At 32.8% G+C, this 27,970-nt stretch overlaps 1 protein-coding gene across 4 annotated transcripts in view; it reads left to right on the top strand.

Moving 5' to 3' along the window:
* Positions 1-11,704, top strand: part of LOC105690048 (zinc finger protein chinmo) — a 51,407-nt gene extending 39,703 nt beyond the window's left edge. For all 4 annotated transcript variants that reach the window (XM_048653302.1, XM_048653300.1, XM_048653299.1 and 1 more), the window contains one exon: positions 9,285-11,704. In XM_048653302.1, the coding sequence (XP_048509259.1) occupies positions 9,285-9,505 (221 nt within the window). In that variant the 3' untranslated portion in view covers positions 9,506-11,704. The remainder of the gene's footprint in view (positions 1-9,284) is intronic.
* The last annotated feature ends 16,266 nt before the right edge of the window (positions 11,705-27,970 follow it).

A 27,970-nucleotide genomic window follows, 5' to 3' on the forward strand; every position in this document is an offset into this window, starting at 1 on the left:
TCTCCTCGCTTTTCTTTCGTACGGTTCTGCGGCCAATGCATAATAAAGCACCTGGCGTATTCGGCAAAGGGATTCAAATTATTATTATTACTAATATTATTACTTTTATCATCGTGAACTCTTTTTCCGATCGATAGATTGATCGTTCGTCGGATGGGCGTAATAATGGAGTTACGGGTGTACATGGGTATATCTACCGACGTACCTGTATGCACCTTGTATTATACTTTTTAAAAAACTTCGAGCTTCCGTAAACCCAAATTGACGTATGTACATGTAACCCCAATATCGTGTCGTAACGAACAGAGGATTAGTCACGAGTCCGCGTTCGTAGATCATATTTTTTTTATTAATCACTTTTTGGGACTCGTCAGGAGTAATTTCTCATCAATTATTAATCATTACCGCTTTCCAAAACACGAAAAATTTAGGTAAATTTAACGAGATCGATTGAACAAAGTTGCTCATTCGACGAAAAAATGTCTCACATCTAGTTCACGTACTCGGTAACTCGCGTTCTATGTTCCCGTTATACATATGTATGTAAAAAGAAAAGTAAAAAAAAAAAAAAAAAAAACGGTCTCCGTATGTTATTGAATAATCAATATAGAAATCGACCCGACTATACCGTAGTAACGCAGCTACTCGCGGAAGACAGAACACCGAAGTTTAGTAAATTCTTTATCAAATTTCTATGCCCGTACCTAGGTGTTCTTTTTTTCTTTTTTTTTTTCTAATCACGATTCAGATTTCATTACAACGATCATATCGAACGATCAACATTGACGTTTGCGCGTGAATTTTACGATGAGAAAAAAATTATGCGAACAATGCAAGGAGATTCCAGCGAGAAGATATCCCCGATCGAAACGAAAAAGGCAAAGTGCTTGCGTTTGAAAAAGTTCGTCGAAATCATCGGAAAGCTAGAATTTATATTACAGGGATACACATTGGGCTGCACGTGTCGTGCGTTTTTGAAGACGCGAAGGCGCATTTTCCGTACGAATAACTCGGAGGTCTGCTCATCAATTAATCAATCGGAAGTGGAGCCGCGAGCTACGCGTGCGTCGATATTATGAATTATTTGGTGACCTAAATTTGTCATTGCATGCGTATACCCTGCTATCAGCCGACCGAACTCCTCTCCGTATGAAGTAGGTAGAGTAGCTGCGGCTATACGTGAATTAGGTGTACTTACAGGTGTATGATAAATACGCGGAATGTATTTGTGGTTGTACACCGTCGTCTATACCTGTGTATGTTCGTACCTGTCACACACACATACAGGGTCCCAACTCCCTCGATGTACGTGTACCTATACGTGTTTTACACGGCCGAAAATTTCTGATTCCAAATACGGCGAATCATGCAACCGGTGTACTTTTTATATACGACACAATTACGCGTTATACGAATAATTGAATTGTATAAATCGTAAATGATTTTAGCCGTTTAGTTCAACGCAAATGAGAGAATATTTATCCGTCGTTTATATCAAGTCGGCGACATAATCATGTGCGCGGAAAAATTTTTTATTCTCCGATCTGGAATTGCGTTCGTTTGTGACGTAACGCGTGGTATGCAGTGCGTGTACGAAAATTATCGATATTCTCTTATCTGGCCCGCCATAAAAAAATCAACGCTCACACGACGGTGTGCGCGTGTAGTGCACATACGTCATTTCGTATCTGTGTGAAATCGATATTTTTCATTTTTTTTCACCGTCTGTTGCAACGTTGAATTTTTGGAAATCGAGAGAAAAATAGAGAATTCAATCTTACCGTGAATTTCAAAAATGTTATGCGTCTATTTTTAGGCCCCATACGAATTCCTTGTGCGATCGTCAAATCGTGACGCATGGAGATTTTCATTTCCCTTTACGCATCGGGTACCCCGATATATCTGCATTCTGCGTTTCCTCCCCTTATGTAACGTACAAAGTATGTACGCACGGTGTAGGTACGTTACGCGCTTGTATTTCTATATATGCAAGTAATACACGGATAGGTACCCGTGTAATTACTGCGCCATGCCGGTTCTACGGCCCTATGTATTATATAAGCTTTTTGGACGACGACGACGACGACGACGACGACAACCGACGACGTTGCGTCGCTGTTCTCTGAGGCGCACTTGCACGCACAATGCGTAACTCTATATCCTGGCTCTATCCTCGAATATTTCCCCTACCCATCCCCCCGCAACGTTATGTGCGCTCCCACCGCGTATCTTTGTCCTTTTCTTCCTCTCTCGATCTCCCTTATCCCCGTCCTTCTTGTCCTTACGCGATGCTCTAACGTCGGACAAAAGGGACCCGAGAGCAAGTACGTTGTACGTACGTACCGCACAGTGAGTAGAGAGCCTGTACCTAAAATCTGGAACCCGACTTCCTCTACGGAATTTCGCATTTCGTGCGTGTGAAAAGTACGGGGCATATTTTCATTCGTTAATTCGAATACCGCAACTTACAATTTTGCAAAAACGAGTGAAAATCTTTCAAAGTACATTTTTTATCCGATGGAAATAGTTTTTCTTTTTTTTTTTTAAATGCGAAACGAAGTTGGAGGTGAATGATTTTTTTCTTTTTTCTTTAAATTATGACGAGGAAACGATGGATGAAAAAAATCACCAGGGTTATAAACTGGTCGATTCGACATGGAATGAACCATATACGCACGTATACGCGTACGCGTATGTACCTGCAGGTAGGGAAACGTGTACATATACGTACTTTGTATGGAGTACATGGGTTTGGACGGAGTGCGTAAAGTGCGCCGCGCGGGCCCTTTCGTCGATGCAGATGATGACGAAAGTTATGAATGCCTCCGCCAGAGGCACCACTTCCTAGTTGGGTACCTTCCCGGTAGTAGAAAACTCGAAATCGATACGTGGCCGCGAGAATGCGTTCGCGGATTTGTCGGATGCGTACATTTTCCCCCCCTCTCGCTCGCATGCACCGCCGAAATTCTGGGATCCGTACCAAAGGGTGGAAAATCGTTGCTCGCGTCCCGCGGCCCTCGTTCTCTCTCTCTCTCCTTTTATTCGCTCTATGACTTACCCCCAAAAAAAAAAAAAAGAAAGGGAGAGAACAAAATAGAAAAAGTACTCGAAACGATATTCCCCACGGTGCTCAACCGAAGTAAAGCTTTCTCGATCGCATACACGTAACGTGTGTATAGAGGAACGGGAATTCGTGAGACGGATGAGCCCGGGGAGCTTTTGGAACAAAAAAGAATCGCACTTTTTTCTCCTATCTTTTTGTTTTCGAATCTGCACTAAATTCGGTTACATAAACCACAAAAGCTCTGTAAATACTTTCGGTCGGACGATCTTTCCTTTTTTATACTTCGTCGTGTTACCAGTTGTGCGGATGTACTTCAGGGATTCGATTCTATTTTAGTTTGTTTTTTTTTTGTTTTTTCCTCTTGTTCTTACTTTTATACGTAACGATTCTAATATCTTATCGAGAAGGCTGAATAGAATAAGATAGCGGTTTGCTTGAGTTTATTGTGCAGTTGTTAACGTTGTTCAGCATCAATTAGTGAGAATAAAGCTCGACCGATTGTTGGTTAGTCTTCCGTTTCGGTATATAAAGCTCAAAATTAGGTTGTCGATTACGTAACTCACGTTTCAACTGTTCAAGAATTGTTTCAAGCCCATGGTAATTTTTTTTGATTTTTCCTACAACTTGCGATATGAAAAATCTCGATTGGGGTAGGCACTGATTTTTCTTCGTTTTTTTTCCTCCCTTTCCTTTTGCGAAGTAATGACAAATTAGGCAGTCGAAGAAAGAGATAAACGGTGAAGTAGATCGTCGCTGTACATAGGAAGGAGGAATATCGGCGGGTGGAAAAGAAAAGAGGAGAGAAGGCAGAGGGAAAAGGGAAAAGGGAAAAGGGAAAAGGGGAATAAATCCAGGCATCATCACTCTTGATCACTACGCCTGCAGAGCAAGGGAGGATTTGTTTGGGAGTTTGACGTCTGTTGTGGGGGTACTTGGACCAGGAGAACCGAAGGGACCGTTGCGCAGGTTATGGTCACGGACCACAACGCAATGGTGGGGTGCGAAAGGTTCCTGCGGGGCGGTTTGCCGCCTAAAAGCGACCGGAGCTTTCCTCTTTTTTCCTCCCCTGCCTACCCCACCCCCACCCCCACCCCCGCCCCTATTCTTCTTTTTCTTATTCTTTCATTCCATCTTCCTTTTCTTCTCTGTTTTTTTTTTTTCTTTTTTTTTATACGGATAGGGTTGAAGCCCTTGATTTCTTGGCGTTTTCATCCATCTCTCATGCCTGCGGGGAGATTTTGCATTCTTTTTTACTTCTGCTCCCTCGATATGGAGCATTACGAACCAGATGTCATTGAAACTGTTGAAAATGGAGAACAACCTCAAGACGAAAATCGAAGGAGTCATAATTAGTTGGGGAAAAAATTCGAGATGTTTTAACATCAGAAGTTCTAAGGATAGATCGATAGCACATTGAACGTCTTGAGTAGAATTCTCATACAGTTATATCGTTACTGTGGATCCTGAAAGAGCTTGGGCAGAAGCCAAAAAAGAGGTTTTGTTTTTTTAACAACTCGAGAAAAAATTCATAAAGTTAAGAATTTGTCTATTCGATTAGTCGAACGTAGAGTTTTTGCAACCGATCGAATTTCATCATTCTTCAATTTTATTCTCCTAATGTTTCGATGACGTTGATTCCAACGTCGCACGATTACCTTTCCAAGGTTCCAACTTTGACATTGCGAGGTTGTTCGTCGTATCTCTTGTCTTTCCAAAGTCAGATAATGTGGAGTTTTTCATTCGTGAGTTTCGTCTCGAAGTTGTCTACGATTCCAGAGTGATAAAAAACTTGCTAAATAAAATAGAAAAGCGGAGGCGAAATGGATGTTTCCTTGGCACTTCCATGAACAACTCACATGTCACATGACTCTTTCGTGTCTGAACAATTCCGCAACTTCTATCCGAAAGATTTTTTCTCCACTTACAACAGTTTTTAGAACTCGGGAAATTCACTCGTCGTTTTGAAAAGCCACGACGTCTTCGACTCCCACATTCTCGAATTTGACCGGTGCCACGCATCGATAGAATTTATAGGAGTCGATCGATCGTCCGATTTTATTTATTTTCTTTCGATTCCCAAAACCCGTTTTCTGTTTCATTCAACCTCATCTCCGTCTTTGTGTTATAGCTCTAGTTTTACAAATTCATTTTCGTTTTTTGTTTTCGTTTCATCGATGCGCGCATCGGATTAAATGACGACCGCCTTCGACTTGGCGCCATGGTCTAAATAGGTCAAGGCCCGCGATCGTTACACGCATCGCTTCTTTATTTCCGGGCCAACGCAACGCAACGTAACGCAACGCAACGTAACGTGTAGCCGCGAAAGCAGACGCCACCGACGCGTGGATAACCATATCGCTGTACACGTGACACATACACAATGTATATATCGCCACGCGCGGAAAACATGGAAAATTGCTGATCGTGAAACGAGGAGAGAGAAGAAGAAAAAAATCACAAACCACCCCGTCGACTGCGTCCATTCCGAGGGGGACGACATCGCGCACTTTGTGTGTGTGAGATCAAAAATGTTAAAAAGGATGCTGAAAAATGGTGTTTTTTTTTTTTTCATCTGATTTTTTGCTTCATAGAGCTAATTCTGGCATCTAATGGACTGAAATTCGTTCGATACCGTTAATAAAAATTTGATGATACGCGGAAAATTTTGATTAAAAAAAAAAAACCGACGCAAAAAAATTCTCTCAAATAAGTGACCACACAAACGAAAAATGGTCGGAGCTCTCAAAAGAGTTCACGGGCCGATGCCGAATTATTAATTAATTAAAAAAAGGCTATCGGGGAGGAAAAAAACGAACAGAACAAAATTAAAAAAAAAAAAAACTCTGAAAAATTAGGGTACAGAGGTGATCTTCTGAATAAATTTCCTTTGTTTTTTTCATTGCGAATCGACGCGGCGGACGAATCGTTATGATTTAATCAGTATCTCCAGATCTCATGGCAGCGGCAACCACCGCGTGGTGTTCAAGTTGCGGTAGGGCCGTATCGGCGTTTTCTTATTGGTTGTTCCGCGCGTCCTCCTAGGTTTTGCGTGCAGCGGCAACGGCGAGAGAAAAAGGGCAGAAGGAGAGCGAATGAATGTGCGACGACGGCCGATGACGCCGGGAGGAGTAACAGGAAAGAAACTCCCGATGCAGGGTGTGCGGGGGAGTAGGGGGCGTTAGGGGGGCGGGGGAGGGGGAGGGGGGTAGGGCAGAAGGGAGGAGAAGTTGAAGTTGAAGTTGAGTTTGTTTCGGAGGGCCGAATAAATGGCGGGATCGGGAGGGCGGGAGGGAGGGAGGGAGGCAGACCTTGGTAGCTGTTTCGTAAGTTGACCTTCTTTCGCGGCGTCGGGGCTCCTCCTCCCCCTCCCACCCTTTCCCCCACCCCGGGCATCTCGTTCCTTCTATCTTCATCTCCACTCTACGTTTCGAGGCTGACTGCCGCTCTAGCCCTTCAAACGCCGACGCGCTCTAACCATTAACTAATGCGTCAAAGGGCCATGGACTAGGTATATGTATTTATAGTGACGTAAGCTCATAACTTGCGACTACTACCAGATGACCTTCGCAGAGAGCTTCATCCTGTTTGTACGACAATCTGCTCTCAGCTGTGTATATATTACTTGTACTTGCTATAGTAAATCGCATTGATGCCGCTTATTGTACGACACATACGTATGTAACGCTGTTATATCTGTAGATATCGCTGCATATTTGTACTGATAACAATTGATTAATAACTTCTTTTTTTTTTCTTTTTTTTTTCAACACCTCAATCGTTGTCTTCGTAATTTTGTTTCATCGAATATCGTTCTTTTTTTTTCTGCTTTTTTCCTTCACGTTCTAAACGCGGATTTCTGCAACGTATTATATACACGTGAAGATATACCTATATGCGTGTATATTCAAGCTTATATCTGTGTGCACGGCATGTATACATACGTGTATATATATATATATATATATATATATAAGTTTGCGATCAGCTGCGCGTGGCTCTATTTTTAAATTATTAAAAAAAAAAAGCCCCCAGAAATAAAAGAGAAGAGAAAAAGAAAACGACAAAGAAATGAAGACCGGGTTCACATACCTTTACATTTGTGTGATATATAGATATATATGTGTATGTTTAACGTGTGTACGTACTCTTATACCACCTACCGATATACGAAAAAAGATCTCAATGCCATAATACCTGCATCATGTATAAAGGGTATATACATACCGCCTTGGCATATTCTATCCTCCACCTGCTCTCAAATTAGACACTCTTTCGAACCGCACGTGCAGGTCTCTGTCCCCAAAAATTCAACGTTCAAGATCAGCTGATCGGTGGGAAACAGATAAGAAAAAGAAATCAGCTAAAGAGAGAGGAATAGCGATTCGCGCGCGCGTTCGCGATCCTCTTTTATGTAATGAATTTGCAATACTTACATACGCGTACACGCGCATTTTTATTTGCACGAAAAGATAATGTTTGCGAAAAAAGAATGGAAATAATATTCTTTCGACTATATATACCACGTACGTACATACCTATGTACGAGGTGGTATACGATACAACGTTCGAGTCCAAAAATTCAAACGGTATTATGAAAATATGAATTTTTGCATTTGTTAATTCGGTAAATAAGGTACGCGTATAATATGTGTTTACAGTGTATATCTAGATATATTTTAATACATATATTAATACATAACCGCCCAGCATTCGCCAGCGTCAGCATGACGTCAATTCCCGGTGCAAATATATTTGCACCGCGTATGTATAAAATGTACATAATATATACGATTTATATACACGTGTATCTTTTTTTTTTTTTGTAATTTTTATACACAAATATATGCGATGCACACGTGTAAATCAGACGATACGTATCTATATAGAGATTTCATGGACGTACGTATGTGTTGCTAAGTGCATGTACGTAGCATACATACCATACGTGCAGGGATATTGAAAAAAAAAAACGAACAGTAAAAACGAAGAAAAACAACAAATCAACAAAACAAACAAATACATAAGAATAATTAATTTTCCGTTTCGGGTTTTTCAATTTTTAACTTTTGTTTTGTTATTCGGTTGTGAACGGACCTTTAGTCGGTGACCTAATCAAGTTAGAAGGAAGTGAATTAGTTAGCGTACATGTGAGATGGCCTTGCACGCGCCGAGAAGCCATTGGCCTGCGCAACCGAGATTGCAAGGCAAGGGCCTAACCTAACCTATTACAAAGAAAGACGTGTGTTCTCTCACATACGGATAACAACCGCGCACACATTTACATATCGCGCGCACACACGTGCATATTTTTTCGGATGCGTAATGTACTTACACGCAATTTATGACACGTCTATCTCCACACGTGTGTGTGTAGCATGCGTATATACATATATTATTCTAATGCGTGATCGCGTGCATATACATAATACATAGATAGGTATATATTTTTGCCGAGAGTAGGAGCAACAAAAAATATCTATGTATATATTATGAAAAAAAAAAAGAAAGAAAATTTCAACGAGACAGAACGAAAAAAGATGGCGGAAGGGAGCGAGCGGCGGGAGCGGTGGGAAGACCTTATTATTTATTCCGATATACATACAGCTCGTCTTATATACGAGTCGATTATGTACCTATGTATATTTCGATTTTGTTATTTCATTTTTATTTTTATATATACTTTATTTTCATCTCATACAAACGATAATCTTGTCCGAACCGTTGCGGAATATTTTTAGAACAGTCGATGCACTTTGGAATATTACATGAGAAAAAAAAAAAACCAACGACAATGAGTATAATTGGTGGTTTCCGAAGGAGGAAAGAGGAAACGTGTCGTTCAATTTTTAATAACTTTTTTCAAGGTTTTCAAGGTTATCCGAAGGTCAACCTTTTTATTTTCTTATACTCCGTTCTCGTCTTCGGAAACGCGTTCTACCAGAGAATTTTTTTATTCTCGAGTTTTGTAAAAACAAACCGTGCGTAACTTTTGTGCGAAAAACAATTTCCCGCAGTATTTTCGGACTCTGATGTATATTTTGGAAAATCTTCGGAGAGCACTGCGGAAAATAGACGAGGCATTCGAATTAACGGATTGAAAAAAAGACAAGCGAATCGGAGGAATTGCGGAAGCGTGTCGATTATCGATTCGATGAAAATAGACGAATGAGAAAATTGACATCAGACAAATATATATATTTTTCGTATGTTTTATTTTCAGGTAAAAAGCTCAAGTGTCCATTCTGCGAACGGCTTTACGGTTACGAAACGAATCTAAGGGCTCACATAAGGCAACGTCATCAAGGTATAAGAGTACCGTGTCCATTTTGTTCAAGGACATTCACCAGGAACAATACGGTACGACGACACATCGCTAGGGAACATAAAACCGAGTTAAGCCTGAAGGCGTACCAGCAATCCAATCACGCAGCTACGCAGTAGCTTAAAAAACAGTTGAAAAAAAAACCTTCGTTTGCATTAACATCAATCTTACCGACATCAACGGCAACGACGAAACGAACGATAGAAGCACTCAGCAGCAGCATCAGAAGCAGCGACGACACCAACAGCAGCAGCAACAACAACAACAACAACAACAACAACATCATCATCGAGGCATGACGAGTATAACGCGATCGTTGCAGTAGCTACCAAAAATATGAAATCAGTAAGACAAGAAAGAAGAAAATAATCATTTAAAACGAAATCGACGTAATAACAACGGCGATTTCTTTTCCGTATTTTGTACATGTGCCGAATGAGGTAAAAAACAAAATCAGGTATTTTGACACGAGGCCGAGAAAATATGGGAAAAGTTATAACGCGATACCATAAAAGGGTTTCAAAATGGACGCTTCACGTATGCCAGAGCTCAAATTTAACCAAACAGCGGGGCTGGTTTTCGCGGTTACCAAAGATATAATACGTATATAATGCATACGTATGTAAAAACATATATATAGTATATATATACAGATATATACATAAAAGTTAATAATTAAAAGAGCTGATATTGATTTTATATAAAACTATCGATATCGATATGGCACATTGAATATCGATGTATATTCTACGGTCTTCAATACATACCTGTTGTTTTAGCGTCCGAAGGATTTATACTCTGGATTTTATTTCGTTAAAATAACAGTAGTAACATTAACAACAAAAGAAAAACAAAAATGTTCGAATAATTTCAGAGTTATATTCTTCAAATTTTTACCCCCGATAGTTTTTTTTCTCTTTTTTTTTATCAATTCAAACATTTTTTCATCTCCACACGTATGCACACTCCCACACGCATATATATGATGTATATATGTATATTATATGAAAGAATACGGAATTGTTATTATTGCTGTTCGTCATACGGCTATGTACTGTATGATATTCGATGATATATTACAGTTATTGGTAGAACTACGAAATGTGCAACATGCGAATTATACGCGATCATCGTAAAATACAGAGAAGGCTTACTAAAGATTAGCTACGGAACATCATCGAGTTTTTGCAGAAAATGGAAAAATGAAAAGAAACAAAAAAAATATATATAAATAAAAAATGAAACAAAAAAATCTCAAAAAATATGAATCATAAATTGAAAATTGAAAGATTTATAAAAGTAATCTTTGTAACGACGTAATAGATGGGATTGTGGACAAAAACGTATGAAAAATTTAAAAAATTTGAAAAAAAAAATTAAAAAGGAAAAAAAAAAGAAAAAAAATTAAACTAAATAAAATAAAGTTAGCTTATGAAAAATCGAATGGTTACGAATGCTGATTTGATAACAAAACAAAACACAACAAACAAACAACAAAATTGATAAAATTAACGAAAATCCCGGCGAATATGTCTTACTCAAAGTGCATAATGTTATGAAGGTTGCACAAACAACAAAAGAAAAAAATTATGTGTAAATTACAACCATGATAACATGAGGAAAAACGAAATACTTATACCTAATTCAAATGTAGGTACACGAACTTCAGAAGACGGTGGGTTAATCATTATTGTTGTTATAAATTATTATTATTAATATCATTATTATTATTATCGTAAATGTGAAATAAAGCCTTGCTTTGAAACGACGTGATAATTGATAATTAATTCAATTAATTATTATTTTGCGTAAAATAGAATGTTCAAAGCTTGGCATTTATTTTTCACAAGAATACAAAATTTAACGATCTATCCCATCGCGAAAATACAGGCAATGATATACACATAAGGGTGGACTAAAAAAACTTGACAGGATTCCCGATATGCGGAATAAAAAAAAATCTTAAGAAATAGAAACATTAGAATTGACGATTCAAAAATATTGATAGAAATTCGAATGAAAATGTTGCCCATCTAGAGCGGTTCATAAATAGTTCAGAAAGCCCATCAGCCAACAGATAAAGAAAAGTTGAAAAAAAAATTCTTGACCTTGTCTGATAAAAATTTCATAAAATTTTGTTGAAACGCGTATTTTATTACACCTCTAATTATATACATGAATAAAAAAAAAAAAAAAACACACAAAACTAGTCAATGAAAGTGCAACGGTGAAGTATCGATTATTAATCTACGAAAAAACAAACGAAAAATATTTGAAAAAATAGAAAAAAAAAAATAGAAAGAAATGATGAAATAAAATCAAATAGAATTTCAGGAAATAATGAATAGAAAAAAAACCTTACAGTAATAAACAGAAATAGGAATATTTATAAAACAAATCGAAATAACTGCAACAAAACAAACTCAGGTAAAACGGCTAATACTTGATTCGCTAAAAAGTGAACAGGTCTGGCTAATTAATCCATTGTAATAATTATAATATTATATCCATACATATATACGTACTGCGATACAAATGCTACAAACTACTAAATAATAATAATATAATAATAATAACAATAACAGTAATAATACTAATATGAATAGTAATAATAATCGTCATAATAATATTACTAATATAATAATATTAATAATAATAAGAAGAAGAAGAAGAATAAGAATTATATAAATAATAATAACATTCATAATGAACATAATGATAATAGTAATAATAATAGTAATAATGATAATGATAATGATAATGATTTCGATGACGATTTGAAAAAGATAACAATTAATACGAACCATCGTAATATTACTGCGAAATAAAAGGTAAATCATAGACGATATGCGAGACGATATGAAATAATGAAAGATTATCGAATAATAAATGAAATAGAAACTTATAGGATTAAGTTTAAGTTATATCACTTACAGTGCCAAAACCGAAAATTAACAGATAACAATCACAGGATTGATTTGTGATAAGGATCACAGGATTTTACAGGATTAGACCAAAGTTTTCGTATATTATGTGAATGGTCTAACCGTTGAGAAAATACAGGACAAAAGCTTCAGCTGATAAAATCTCGAATGAACAAACTAGAACTCCAACAACGGGGGTGTCAATGATAAGAAAATATAAAAAGAGACAAGCAAAGGTGGTCCGAAGTCGAAATAGATGAAACGATGATGTGTGAACATTGAACCTTAGCTACATTAAACGGCAGCGGTTATTAAAAAAAAACTACAAAAGATTACCTAATACAGTATGTAACATATGTACTGGAAGGATGGAACTGAGTACCTTAAACGAAAAACAAAACACATAAGTTTTAACAAGATTTTCTACGATAATAGAATCATATGATAATTATTTCTCTTTAAAAAAAAAACACAGAATAATGTTAAATAAATATAAAAAAAAGCAAACGAATAGGGTAAACTGTGCGATTGAAAGATAAACTAATAAAAGATCATGTAGATTCACGGTTTACCACAGATTCATCATACAGGGATAAATTATATTCACGTTTATAGCCCAATGATAGGATATAGAAGATATAGCGCATTCAGGTCCACATTTAATACGTACAATAGTTCACCACTCGCATACAGGTTTTATTTTTATTTAATTATTTATTCTTTACTTTGGTTTTTTTTCTAAATGTTTTCTAACAAGTTTATAGATTTTCTTTCTTTTTTCTTTTTTTTGTATTACTTTGATCGTATATCCAGATATCTACGTTCATAAAAAATATAATGGACTTTTGTCCAAGATGATAGAAAGCGCAATAGTTGATTGAATACCTATTATTCAATAATCATCGTTTACAAATTACTGACGGTCGACGGAAATGGAATAACAAATACGAACAGATGAACGAATTCATATGTACTACGTACGTACGTACGTACGTAAATGAAATACAGTAATAGAAAATTGAACTGTAGTTTTGAAGCTACGGTATAATGATACGTCAGTCGTCAGTTTACGTTAAAAATAAGGTGAATATAAAAAGAAGAAACCCAACCCCTAGTCAGTGTGGCATCCACGATATTAATTGTTACAGTATTTTACTATTTTATAAAAAAAAGCAGTTTCATTTGGTTACTTTATCTCAATGTTTTTTTTCATAGTCCTTTTTCTTAACCATTATGACTACCACCACCACTACTACTACTACGACTCCTACCACTATTACTACACTACTACTACTGCTACTACTACTGCTACTGCTACTACTACTACTACTACTGCTACTACTACTACTACTACTACTGCTACTACTGCTACTGCTACTACTACTACTACTACTACTACTACTACTACTACTACTGCTACTACTACTACCACCACGACTAATATTAGTACTTTTATTATTACTGTCATTATCATCATTATCATTATCATTATCATTACTATTATTATTATCATTATTATCATTATCGTTAACATGATCATGATTATTATTATCATTACTATTATTACTGTTATTGACCACGATGTTGATGATTGGAGAGAAAGCAAAAAGAAGAAGGGTTAAAATGAATAACAAAGTATAAAAGAAAAAACTGTTACCTCACAACGATATGCCTATTATAAGTTACAAAGACAATAGTTTAAATAGTAAAAGAATTACTTAGTATATTTAATAAACAGAATACGTAATATAATATTATCATACTATACCTGAATAAATAACGCAAAAGTCAATTCTTTTAACGATGATGATGATTAAAAGAAAAGTGGCCAACAAAAAAGAAAAGAAATGAAAAGAAACAAGAACAGATCTGTCGAAAGTAATGGTAAATTTACAAACTTACTACCTCATTAATTTATAAAGAGAAAAAAGAAACCCTAAATTACTACCTACTACTACTACTATTATTACTACTACTACTACCACTACTATTACTACTACTACTACTACATACACGCGATGCAATAGATATTATCGAAAGATAAATAATTAATGACACCTACCTCTACATACAATATATTATACTTGATTTTCACATTCTATTTTTTCATTCATTCTAAATTTTCAAATACAACACAACGATAATTTGTTATTCAATTTGTAACATTTAATTTTGCTAAAAACCGAGTGAATTTTTTCCTTTTTTTTTTTCTTCAAAATACTATCGTTAGTGATCATTGTTCGGAAGATACGAAAGAATGTCAGTACACGAAGAAAATTGAACGTAAACGATACTGAATTAAAAAAAAGAAGAATTTTAATAATTGAAATATAGAAAAAAGAACACGGTACAAAAGAAACAAAAGCAAAAATGAAAGAAAAAACCAATTACGTACTAAAAATTCGTTAAGAGACAAAAATTAAATGTGACAAGGGAAAAAAAAACTTGAAACACGTTACGTACTAGTGAACAGTATAAATAATACACGCGGACATCTATGATATGTATAAAGATATATCTACGTATTACTATTATTATGCTTATTATTATTATCATTATTAATATTGTTGTTGTTGTAATTATTATTTTCATCAATATTATCATATGTAGATAGATATTATATATATACGCGACGTGTAAGAAAACTAAATACGAAAAGAGAAAAACAAAAAAAAAAAACAAATTAAATTAAACTAAAAGAAATTATAACTAAAATATTATTTTTCGGCACCTCTGCTGAGCAGAGAAGATTAAAAAAAATAAAACAAATTTAAGAAAATTTTGAGGATAAAAAAATTTGGCATATAATGGACGTGGTTAATTTATCTAAGATTAAGGTTACGGTGCCGGCCTGCCATGCGATGGTTATTATGGGGTAAAACAAAAATAAAAACGTGAAGAAAAAAAACAAAAAAAAATAAAAAAAAAAACAAAAAATAAATTAATTAATCAATTAATGAAAATGAACATATATATATATATATATTTATACAAATAAATATATACATATATATGTATAACTGACTATGAGTCAGGATTTGCTAAATTGTCTTTAAAAAAAAAATGATTGAAAAAAACAAAATGATAAATTAAAATTGAATAAATAAAATTTATCTATAATCGTACTATTAAAGTGTTATAAGTGGGAGAAAAAACGAAAAAAAAAACAAACAATTACCTAGATAATAATTAATGAATGTAATATTATGATTATTCTATCATCAATATTATTATGATTATTATTTTATCATTATTATTATTATTATAATTATTATATTATTAATATTCTTATTGTAAAAATTAAGACATAGTTATGTATTGGATTGTCATCGCCGTAAGGAAAATGAAAGATGCAAATAAAAAATAAAATTCGGAAAAAAAATCATAAGAGAAATGTTAAGAACAAGAAAAGAAAAACAAACAAAAGAATTTCGTTTATAATTATGTAATTGTATATGAGAACGGATGATAGATATTTAATATGGCAGCGCTGGTAGTCAGAATTACCATAATTTTTTGTAATTTTTGTTCATTTCTTCTTTTTTCCCTGTTTTTTTGGTATTTAATTTATTTTTAGTTGAGTTATTTTCTATACATTATATATTGTTATACAATGCTCTATTAAAGTTGTTTTCGGAGATGAATAATAAAATTATATCATCTCGCTCATGAATTATTACCATTATTATTATTATTATTATTATTATTATTATTATTATTAAATGGAAAAAAAAGGAATTGATGATGAAGAATCTTTCGAAAAGATTCGGAGTTCAATTATTGATAATTGTTTGTTATCGGAATGTTTCTCGATGTTCCGTGACGTGTATTCAATATTTAGCGTAAAATTTTCCTTGTCAAATGATCATTGGTTTTCCGACGATATGTGTAACGTCGTCATTTTTGTTTTCCGCTGTTTTTTCCTCTTAGAAAATTCTGACAGGCAGTCTTTTGTGACCGTATGTTAAGTTGAGTTGAAGAATAGTCACACGCACGTTACAAGCATATAAATATCAATTACATACCTGTGGTATAGTTGGATCAGCAATTACCGGTAGTGATCCATGTTCCGCTGCAACGAGAGAAATCCGACTTAAGAACCATTCGATATAAAATCATGTAACGAAATGAAAAATTTCCAATTGAAAATCAAGTGAATCGACTATGTCCCTCTGTAATAAGGAAAATCATACACGATATGTATCCAATGTTTTCACATTCGAATCTGTATTTGGTAATTTTCTTCACGTTTTGCTTTTGGTTTTTTTTTCGTCTTCTTTTACTTATACAAATCAGAATTGAAAAACGAGAAACTTATGAATATATTATTATTATATGTACATAATATAGGATAATATGTTGTGTAAGTTGATTACTGTATATTACGTGTTTACGGATTGAAAATCCTTAGTGTAAAAGAAAAAGTAAGAAAAGTGCAAACAAAAAAAAAAAAAAAATAACGAAAGAGTAGATGTCGTTTACGTGACAAATATTATGCGTGCGCGAAAGCGAATATTATATTGAAGTATTTACATCTCGAATAATTGCAGAGAAATTGGATCGGCAAGACGTTGATTTAAAATCGGTCGATGGTTTTACGGTAATCGTAAACATTTTTCGAAAAGTAAATGATGAATCAGTATAATGGATTGTTTTCTCTACTTTTTTTTTTTTGTTTCATTATACTTGCTGAAGAAGTAATTGTTGAATGCTGTGTAAATATAACACGTAAGATCAATTAATCGCGATGTAAATGCTGAAGTCTATTCCGCATACCCTGAACTATAAAATACGATCATGCATAACTGATGATAATTCACCACAAAAAAAAAAGAACTGATTCAAAAGAAAAGAAAGAAGCTCTAAACACAAGAAAAATAGAAAACGAATGAAACTCAGTGACGGATATTATCGATTATCCATTATTTCAATTATCACGCATCATACACATATAAATATTATAGACACGAACTACACAAAAAGCAAGAGAGAATAGAAAGGAAAATCCAAAGCAGGAAATAAAATGCGGTTGAATATATAACGACGATGATGATGATTATTATTAATAAACACAGATCATTTTCACCCAACTACCGATCAGGAAAAAGCAACTCGTGACTCTAGTTTCGGGATAAGCGGTTTAAGAGCCGTGGTTCATAGTACAAAATAGACTAATAATGAATAATGAATTATGAATATAATGAATATAATAAATAACATTAAATACTAGTAGTATCAATAATGATAATAAATATGTTAAACAATAGCGAATAATAATGATAAAACAACAACAACAACAACATTAATAGTAATAACGATAGAATGAAATGTTCAAATGATTTTCACTCACTATACTAGCTAGGATATGTAAATATACACATATCTGTGAGTACAGATGCAAATTTACTCTCCGTAACTATATACACGTAAAAAGTTTATATATAACAATAATATGCATATATACATATACACTAAATATTATATGCACACAATACATATATTAATGTGCTGGGCAATTATTTCATATTTATACGATATTTAATTGAACCGTTTACATTACTTACTCTCGTTATTAATTATAATAAAAATAAAAAATATACAAATCTCATCATCATCTCGATCGTTGTCCACTGTACGTATGCATAATATGAATTTCCGACTTCGACTATTTTCAATACTGCAGGTAATGATAATAATAATAGTAGTAATACTAAACTATTTAATAATCACGACGACAGTTATACGATGAATAATAGATCGTATAGTCAGCTTCAATGGACATGTACCTGATGCACAATATTTGTCAGTTTCACACCAAGAATTATTGAAAATGAAAACGATAAAAAAAGGAAAACGATAAATAAAAGATGATAAAACAAATAAATCAACTGCGGAGTTGTAATTTATGCGGTTCCGTTTCAACGTCAAATATCACGCAATTATTACTATATAATTATTCTTGTGTATATGTATAATATTCGCACCAATGCTTAACAAATGTATGTAGACAAAACGAGGAAACGATAGAAATTCTTTATTGTCTCTGGCATTGTTATCATCATTATTATTCGTCGATCAGCTTTTCCAAATAATATATACCTTCGTGTATATATACGTGAACTGATCAATCGTTTCTATATATCATCATAACACACCGAAATGAGCGAATGATATTTATATACACATATGTATCTATATCTGTATATATATACATACGTAAATATATACTTATTAATGACGCCAGCTGCTGCTTGTACGTTAAAATCATACATAGGCATATACTACATATATGATACGTAAGTTTACTTATACCTACAATATACTTTATATAAATGAATAAATATATGTATAGATATATATTATTATTATACGATAAATATCAATCTTTATTGACACGCTAGTACAAATGCTACCTCACAATACAGGGTGCGCGGAAGTTACGTATATAGATATATACCTATATACATGTGTATAGATACATACGTATATATCTTCTGGAAAAGAAAAATTCATTGGACAGGTACTAATAATAATAATGATAATAATAACGATGGTAACTACACTTTATTGTTAGTGAAAAAATAAAACATATAAAAAGTAAAGTAAATTTATTTCATATTTATAATGACACACATTTGTACATATATATAACTATACGCTAATGTAATACTATAAATTTAGAATATGTATAACGCAATGCTGATGAAAAAAAAAAATAACAAAGTTTTGTTCGTTGAAAAAATGGATTTTTGGTATTATTATTATTATTATCATTAATATTATGTGCTTACGATCGCGATCATGATTATTGTTGTTATTGAAATAACATCGCCAGGATTACCAAATAAACTTCAATCACGAACGCGTACGTATCTGGGTAGATATTACGTGTGTTCAGGTATCCATAGAGAATGATGATGACGACGACGACGATGATGATGATGATGATTTAGGGCGACTCAGGATATATGATTATTATTGATGGCGGGGCTCACACATATATACAATTATTTCTCAGGAAATTGAAAATCAAGTACAAATATCTATAAAATATAATAGTTATTACTATAAGTGCACGAATGTACTGTGCATTAACCTTACCACTGTTACTAATATTTTTACTACTAATGCTGCTATATCTACAGAAGTAATCAGGTAATGCGATAGCGATGAGTTTGCCTATTGCACGATCGATGCGAAAATACAGGGAATATACGAACCGCTACGAGAACGAGAATTTCAACGACAAATTTTCAACAAATTCTGTATGGAAAACTGTTGAAAGGGAGAGGGCAATAGCTGAAATCTTATAACTTGGAATAGTCCGATTGCTGATTCGATTAACATCGCTTAAAAATATTAAGAGATACAAGAATTAATGAAAAACTCAACAAATACCACAGTTCAAGCACCAAAGTGAATGCTTCATTTCCGTTCAAAGATCGCGGTACACCTTGCTACTCTTGCTCCAATATCACATTCGAAGTTGAAAAATCTGCTCTTTTTGAGGTTACTCATTACTCACAGATAAAGATTGATCAAAGGATAAAAAATAAAAAACAAAACCGCGTTCAACACTGCCAAATACCGACCTAAACGCCATGTGCGAGTTTACTCGAGGTGATACATGGATAGAAATTTTTTTTTTTTTTTTTCCCGAATATTTCACCCTCAATTCAAACCCCACTGCCATTCATGAACAAGCAAATAATCGTTCTCGAATCTTATTGGGAATTAGCGTTTTTTTCTTTTCTGGCTCTCGTTTCCGATTGACCTTTACGAAAAAATTTCGCGTTATCGATAATAGATTGAAACGACGTTAAGATTATTTATTGTTGAATAAAATAAAATAAATAAAATATCGGTAATAAATAATATACATTCAGTAAATATGTATGTACGTATACCAACCGCCTCTACCTCAATACATAATTTTATACATATATATGTACCAATAATCATGTTACCATTTTTTCGTAAATAGGGGTAATCGTGATAAATATATATGTATATATTCAATAAGTTGCAGTTGTCCTGTACGGTGGGAAACAAAGAAACAAATGAGAAATAATATTCGAATTAACCAAACACTCGATAAAGTATTATTTTAGTATTAAACGTATATAGTAAACGAACGCGACGCGATCGTACATACCACACCGTAAATACATATGTACAATACGTACGATATGTACACATTGTATGTTTACGAATATAAATATGTACGAAACATACGAGTAAATTAGCTACACCAATGTTTATTTATTTATTTATTCATTCGTGACTATGTAGACTATACACAATAATTGATAATGTGTACATTATGGATTACCTACCGTACTATTCAATATAACTATGGTATTATGCACTGCGTCGGTCGCGTTCAACATACAGGTACCTATCATGTAATACCTCAATCAGTCGTGCGACTTGTTAAAGTTCAGAGAAAAAAAAAAACAAAAAAAAAACAGGTAAAACCAATAATACGCGTTAGAATTGAATCGAGAGTCCCCCGTATTACTGGAGTCCCGTGTTGCAGTTAATAAAATAACTGTGAATAATTATGAGAGAACAAAATACTGCGAACGTGAAGATAGCTCATGGTTTTTATTTTGCATTTTTTTTTTAATTTTTTCGGGTCTCTTTTCGGTAAAAAAATCGAACGAAATTGCGATTGTACAAACTAGAAAACTCCTCAAGTGCAGTAACGTAGAAAAACCAAATAAAACAAAAATTTTGTCATCAAACGTACTTACACCGTGTTAACTTAACGAAGACGTAACTCATTTTCTCAATAAAATAATTCAAAAACAATAAATCGAAGAAAGGTGAAGTCATGAAAAATTACAATACCTCCAAAGATACCTCCGGTATTATCGTTACCAATTTTTTATTTTACTCTCATCTGTATAAAGATTTCCGAGGAAATTTCAAATAAAATTGAATAACAATATTAATAATTATCATTATTATAATGATTAATGAATCATAACTTGTAAGATGTGTTGGCTTGTCGCTGCTGCGTCGATGGCGTAATAAAATAATAATATAATGGTAATAGTAACAACAGCAACGGTATTAATGATATGAATAAAATCTAAAATTATTTATAATACTAATAAAGATTATAATAATTTCAAATTTAGATTACAATGTTTTATTGTAATTGAAATATACAATACTGAAACGAGTATGAGATATACGGATAAAACAAAATGATTTTATGCGTGTATAATGTCTTGTGTTTTGAAAATACGACAAAAAAAAGATATAATTTGTTTTCTGTTTTGTTTTTCTTCACGTCGATATCGAATTAAATAAAACTACGATTTTATTTAGAACGATAATAATATTAATGATAATGATAATAAAAATATTAACAAAATTAATAATAATTATAATAATATCAATAATAACGATGACGATGTATCTGGTATAATATATCCGGTGTGTAAAGTTAAGTTTAAACAATTTGGAGTCCGGGTGAAAAAAAAAGAAAAACAAGAAATGAAAAAAAAAATTTGTTACGTTAAGATTAATTTATAGGTGCCTTATTCTAATTTTTAATTTAATTTTCTTTCTTCTCACGTTATCCGATTATCACAATCGTTGTTGTTGTGTTGTTGTCGTTGTTGTTGGTACTTTATTTGGAGCGTGAAAAAATTATTTCTAAGCAAATAATGAGAACAAAAAAATCTGCATTCATGTTGAACGAAATATGTGGGTATCGTTACCCCCTATATATACTTCCAATCGATCCATTTATATGGATCGATCAAATTTAACAGTAACCAGGGAAAACGAGCTGAACCAAATGACAGGAAACAAGGAAATTACAATATGGCGGCGATTGTGACGATAATCATTTTAGTAACCCCCTCTTATTACATATGTACATATACATTTGCTAAGTATATATATATTGTATGTTTATAATTACATAAACGTAATTGAGTGTAACACACTTTTGTTTGTATAAATTAATTGGAGTTTTTTTTCTTTTTTTTCTTTTTTAATCAGATTATTATTGATAAATGGTTATTTAATGTAAGATAAAAAAACAAATCAACAAATTTACCATTATAATGATAAATTACTAAAAATTTCATTTACGCTTTATTTATTTTCCTTTCATTTATCCGTATTTATCACCAACGTATTATACATACCTGACAATTACATGAAATAATTGCCGTATTTGTTATTATTAATATCATCACGATATACACGAAATACAAAGTACAATTCATGAACAAATTCACGCTAACAATAAGATCATATACATGTATATACGCAATAGAAATTATAGATGAAAAAGTGGACAATTGAGAAAAGAGGAGCAACAAAAAAGAAAAAAATTAGACGATGGAATTATTTGAAAACTTGGTCACTTAGCTCCTTAACTTATTCAAGCTACAATTTCGGGTCGACCAGAGCGTACGCGTACAAATTATCGCAATCTAATTATGGCGTAAACGAAAATCTGGGTAGTGAAAATTAGATTAATCATTCGGTTTGTTTCGTGTACCGTACATATGGTTCTATTCAATCTGATATCGATCGTTTACGTGACAATTTCTTTGTAAAATCTTCCACTGATTTGCAAAAATTGTTACCAGCACTTCAAAACTTACGCGACGACAAAAAAGAAAAATAAGTAAAAGAACTGTGGACATATGACCGAATCAATTTGGAGAGACGGAAAAGATCTCGGTATATTATTGAGTTTCTAATAACCTTCGCACTCACATAATAGAGCACTTTTAAATTCCGCTAGATAATCTATACCGATTAAATTCGATGTCGCTAGAAACTAACTCTCAAAGAACAAAAGAGGGAAGAAAAACTAACGGTGGAGGATGCGGCCACCGCTAGAAAAAAGGTGATAAAAGAGAGTATCCTGGATAAAGTAAAGGAAAAAGGAAGTGAAAAAAATGAAAAAGGGTGTAAATCTGAGAGAAGTGCCGGAAAGATAAAATTTCCATTTTTTTTTGTTGATTCTCGTTTGAAATCATTATTTTGTTTCTTTAACCAGTCCGATGAGGCCCGAATCAGAGAATTTTTTAATTATAAAACAATTACCATTTCCATGAAAATGAGAAAAAATTACAATAGAATAAAATGTGGTAAATGTAGTGTTGGTAGAGCCGATAGTTATAAAGGCGAGCAATAAAACATGTGTTACGAACAAAAAAAAAGAAGAAATTACGAAAGAATTGAATTCGGAAATTCAATTCTCCAAAAATAATTCCAACGCCAAAATATTTATTTACATATAATACATACGATTTATGTGTAGGTATAATATAATATATAGGTCATGAAATGATGAAGAATTTTCTTCTTCTTCCACGTTCTCATTAAGAATAACAACAAAACCCACAAAAAAATTACGAAACAACTTGAATAGTAATCGTATAAAATAATTTAATATTAATCGTAGTAATATGATCGGCGGCAGATTATCCGAGTGATGAAAGTCAGCTTTTAGTAATCATAAGACCGTCCATCTTGAATATTACTATTCATACAAATATATAGGTGTACATTATTATCTGAGTAATATTACATGCATATATTATTATCACTAAGAAATATGTGAATTTGTTTACCCCAAGGATCGGCACCTCGTAATTATTAATATAAATTATTGTTAATTAAGTCGGGTGTCTTTGATGACCGGTACAAATATAATTATTAAATAGATAATGTTGGTAGGTTATACTTGATATTGATAAGAAACGTACTTAATATTGGAAACAAAAAACTGGAAAAAAAACGTCGGTAGCAAAATTGTTATTACCATTATTACGTATGGTCGTAATATAACAAACGATCGTACCCGCTGTTGTACGTGAATAAGAGAGAGAAATTTGAAAAAAAATAACTAATCTAATAACGAGATAAATTTTTTCTTTGTTCTCGAATCAATGGTAGAAAATAAACATATTTAATAAGATTTATAGTAGTAATCGTGAATTTTATTTCCACGTAATCGATAAAAATAGATAATTTGTCAGTTGATCCATCGCACGGACGAAGTGAGATGCAAATTGACGTGTATAATGTGGTACAAAAAAAAAAAAAAAAAAAATTCAATGTGATTTTCATACAATATGGAACAAAAATTTTACGAAATTTGGTAAAAATAAAAAAATAAAGAAAATTAATAGATGAACTCGTACAAAAAAAATGAAAAATTTCGCTGGAGAACTAAGGTTCGAGAAAAAGGAACAAAAATTCTCGACGAACAAAGTACAGCGAAAAATAACAATTTATACAGCTAAGCTGATTACGAGGAGAGAAAAGTTAATAAAAATTAGCTAGTACGTGTTTTAAAATTTTTCGTTTTCGTTGTTTCATTTCTTCTGGTTTTTGAGTTATTTTTTTGTTGTTCGGAAAACTATTTATATAAATATTAGATCGTGCCCCTGACTTGGCGAAAAACTTATGAACGTGAAATTCTAGTACAACGAGACGTGAATCTTAGCATTGCGTAAAATTGTAATTCAATAAGTGAAACGAAATTGACAAAACAAAAAAATGAAAAAAAAAAAAAAATACAATTTCCATATAAAATAAAAAAATATGTATATTACGTTAAGTACGACGGATACGAAATCGTGCGATTTTGCAAAAATTTCAATACCGAGTTGCCTGTTGTCGGGCAACCCGAATCACGTTCGTCTTACCGAAGAGCGTGGCGCGTATTTTCGAAAAAACGTGGGTGCGTACGAAATCGGATGAATGACTTCTTTTGTTTTTTCTATCACTCAAAATCGCACGATTCTATCGCTTTGCACAATTATTGATTACGATGGAATATTATTGACGCGTGTGATGAAACGAAAAACGACACGAAAAAAAAATGAACAGAATGAAGAATCATAAAACTGCGATTTTCACGTGTGTGTATAATTTAGGAAAAAATGGCGTACGTGTGTGTCTACAGGGTAAATTAAGTAAAACGGAAGTGGAAAACGCGAGGAAAAAAATTTTGTGGGAGTGCAAAAAAAAAAAACCGAAAAAACCAACAAAAACCAAAAAAAAAAAGTATGCAATTCGTCTATTTTTCGGATTTTAACACATTTTCGATTATACGTGTATAACAAATACCTATGTAGTATGAAGAAATATATACATAATACTTAATAGAATTACAAGAAAAAAATCACACACTATGATAATGCCTGTTGATTGTGCAAAAAAAATAAAATAAAAAATAATAATAGTAATTAAAAAAAGATACCTAATCGATAAATTAACACATTATTACGTACATGTTATCAAAGCTGAAAAATCAATGTGCCCGGATGAAATTAATGCTTGCGATGTGCAGCGTGTATCTGTCTGTCTGTCCGTCTGTCTTTGATATACATCTGTCTAATTGCTCATTTCAATCATAGATAAATTGAACCTTCAATGAACGGAATTTCGAAATGGCGGAAATGAAGTAACCTAAAATCGTGTGAAAAAACCGTTCCTTTTTTTCTTTAAACGGAATCTGTGGAGATCACTTAGATCATCCAGTTTTTCAATGCTCGAAATTACGGTATAATTTTCTTATATGATATTTATCAAATTAGCATAAAAAAGACGAATTGAACGAACGGACAAACGTATTATGTTTCCAAAAAGTCATCCTTCGTTCTCGAGAAAGCTTGAAATTTTTTTTTTAATGATGAAATGACATTTTTTACGTTTTCAAAGACAGATCGATGTGTGTAACTACCATAGGTATACCTACCATATAAAATTGTACAATGTATGTGAAATTGAATAATCATTTGAAAGCGTTTTGTAATTCGATTGATCATAATTAAGTAGATGAAATATGAAAAATACGGGAGGTCGGGATTCGCACATGGCGCAGCAAAAAGGAAAGAAACAAGAATCAAATGCCGTGGGAATAGCAGGGCTAGAAATTACCAGGTCATTATTTTGAGATAGGTGTGGAATGATTCCGACCCCGAGTATATTAATTTTCAATCGGCTCGGAGAATCCGGAGATTGGAAGTGAAGGAAATTACATTTAATGACTATCTGAACGTATCTGATAACAGAGAAAAAAAAAAGAAGCCAAAACGAAAACAGAGATACAATGCAGTTACGATTGATTGATTGATTGACGTTACGGTGAGCGTGCAAGAGAAGCCGTTCGTATGAAGAATGATAATCGTTTTTGGAACGAAAGAAATAAGAGAAACTCACGTGAAAGTTGGTAATCGATTATCGATGTTCATTTTTGTTTCTTCCGATGGCCGCGCGAGAAGAGTAGAAAATAATCGAAGTCACTAGTCTTCAGAAAAGCGATGTAGAAGAATGAGATGATTGAAAAATTAGAAATGCCGCCGTTTTTTTTTTTCTAAAATTATTTCCTCATTTTTCGTTTGGTTCTCACGTTGGAATGAGACTGACAATACGAGTGAGAGAAAATTGTAAATCGAGTATGTGGCAGGCAGGGGGTAGAATTATTTTTATGTCATTTCGTTTCTTTATGATACGATGATGGAATAGATATTGTTTGTTAATTACGAAATTATGCGACGATGATAATACGATGACGCTGATGCTGATGATGATGAAAATGCTAAATGATGACGATGATGGTGGTGATGGCGATGATGATTTGCGTTGCGACTGAGATGCTACAGTTTCCTTCGAGAATGGGAAGAAAAAAAAAATTAAATAAAAAGCGAACGATGTGTCTGTGATTTTTGCAAATTGATCCATGAATTACAATACTTGATTAATTGTATACATATTACATGATGTATGTATGATAATTAATTCGTGATCAAATAGCTAATATATAATAACATATAATATACATAAAGAATGAAATAAAATAAAATATTTATAATTATGTTCTAAAAAAGGAGAGAAAAAAAAGAAAAAAAAAAAAAAGAAATTGGAATAACTCGAAATAAAATAATCGATATTGTGTAAAGATTTCGTGAATTTAAAATTAAATTGAATTAAAAAAAAATAACAACAACAAACACATATATATATATATATGTATAAAAATAATATTTAATAATTGAATAAATAATGATGAATAGTTAATGACCGAATTGGCTTTGATATGGGTACGTAAATATAATTAATTAAAATAATTTATATATTATTACATCTATAAAGGAAATCGATATAATTGATGATTGGTAATTGGTAATTGGTAATTAATAGTATTCGGTATAACACAAAAAACACGTTAATATTAATAATAATAGTAATAACATAATAATAATACTATTAATAACTATAATAACATGATTATTATTAGTAATAGGTCCGGAGGACGAGAGAAGGTTTCTGTGACGAATAAAAAAAAGAGTGAAAGAAAAAAAAAGAAAACAACCTTAAAATATTTCCAACGTTTTGAGGTTACGATGATAATTAAGCAACTTAATTGTTTAAGGCGTAGGAATTTGGGATGATAAAAAAAAAAAAATGGAAAAAAAAATTTTCATACGAAGTTTAGATTTGACGTGAACTTTTATATATAATAATAATGATAATACTAAAAAATGAGAACAGACAAGAACAAAAATTACAATATTTATATGAAGATTATCGATGATTGTAATGAACTGTAATTGTTTTTTTTTTCTTCTACTCAATGATTTATCATTATTCTTGTTATTTCTAATATCA

This window comes from Athalia rosae, chromosome 3 (assembly GCF_917208135.1).
Source record: "Athalia rosae chromosome 3, iyAthRosa1.1, whole genome shotgun sequence".
NCBI classification, from domain to species: domain Eukaryota; kingdom Metazoa; phylum Arthropoda; class Insecta; order Hymenoptera; family Athaliidae; genus Athalia; species Athalia rosae.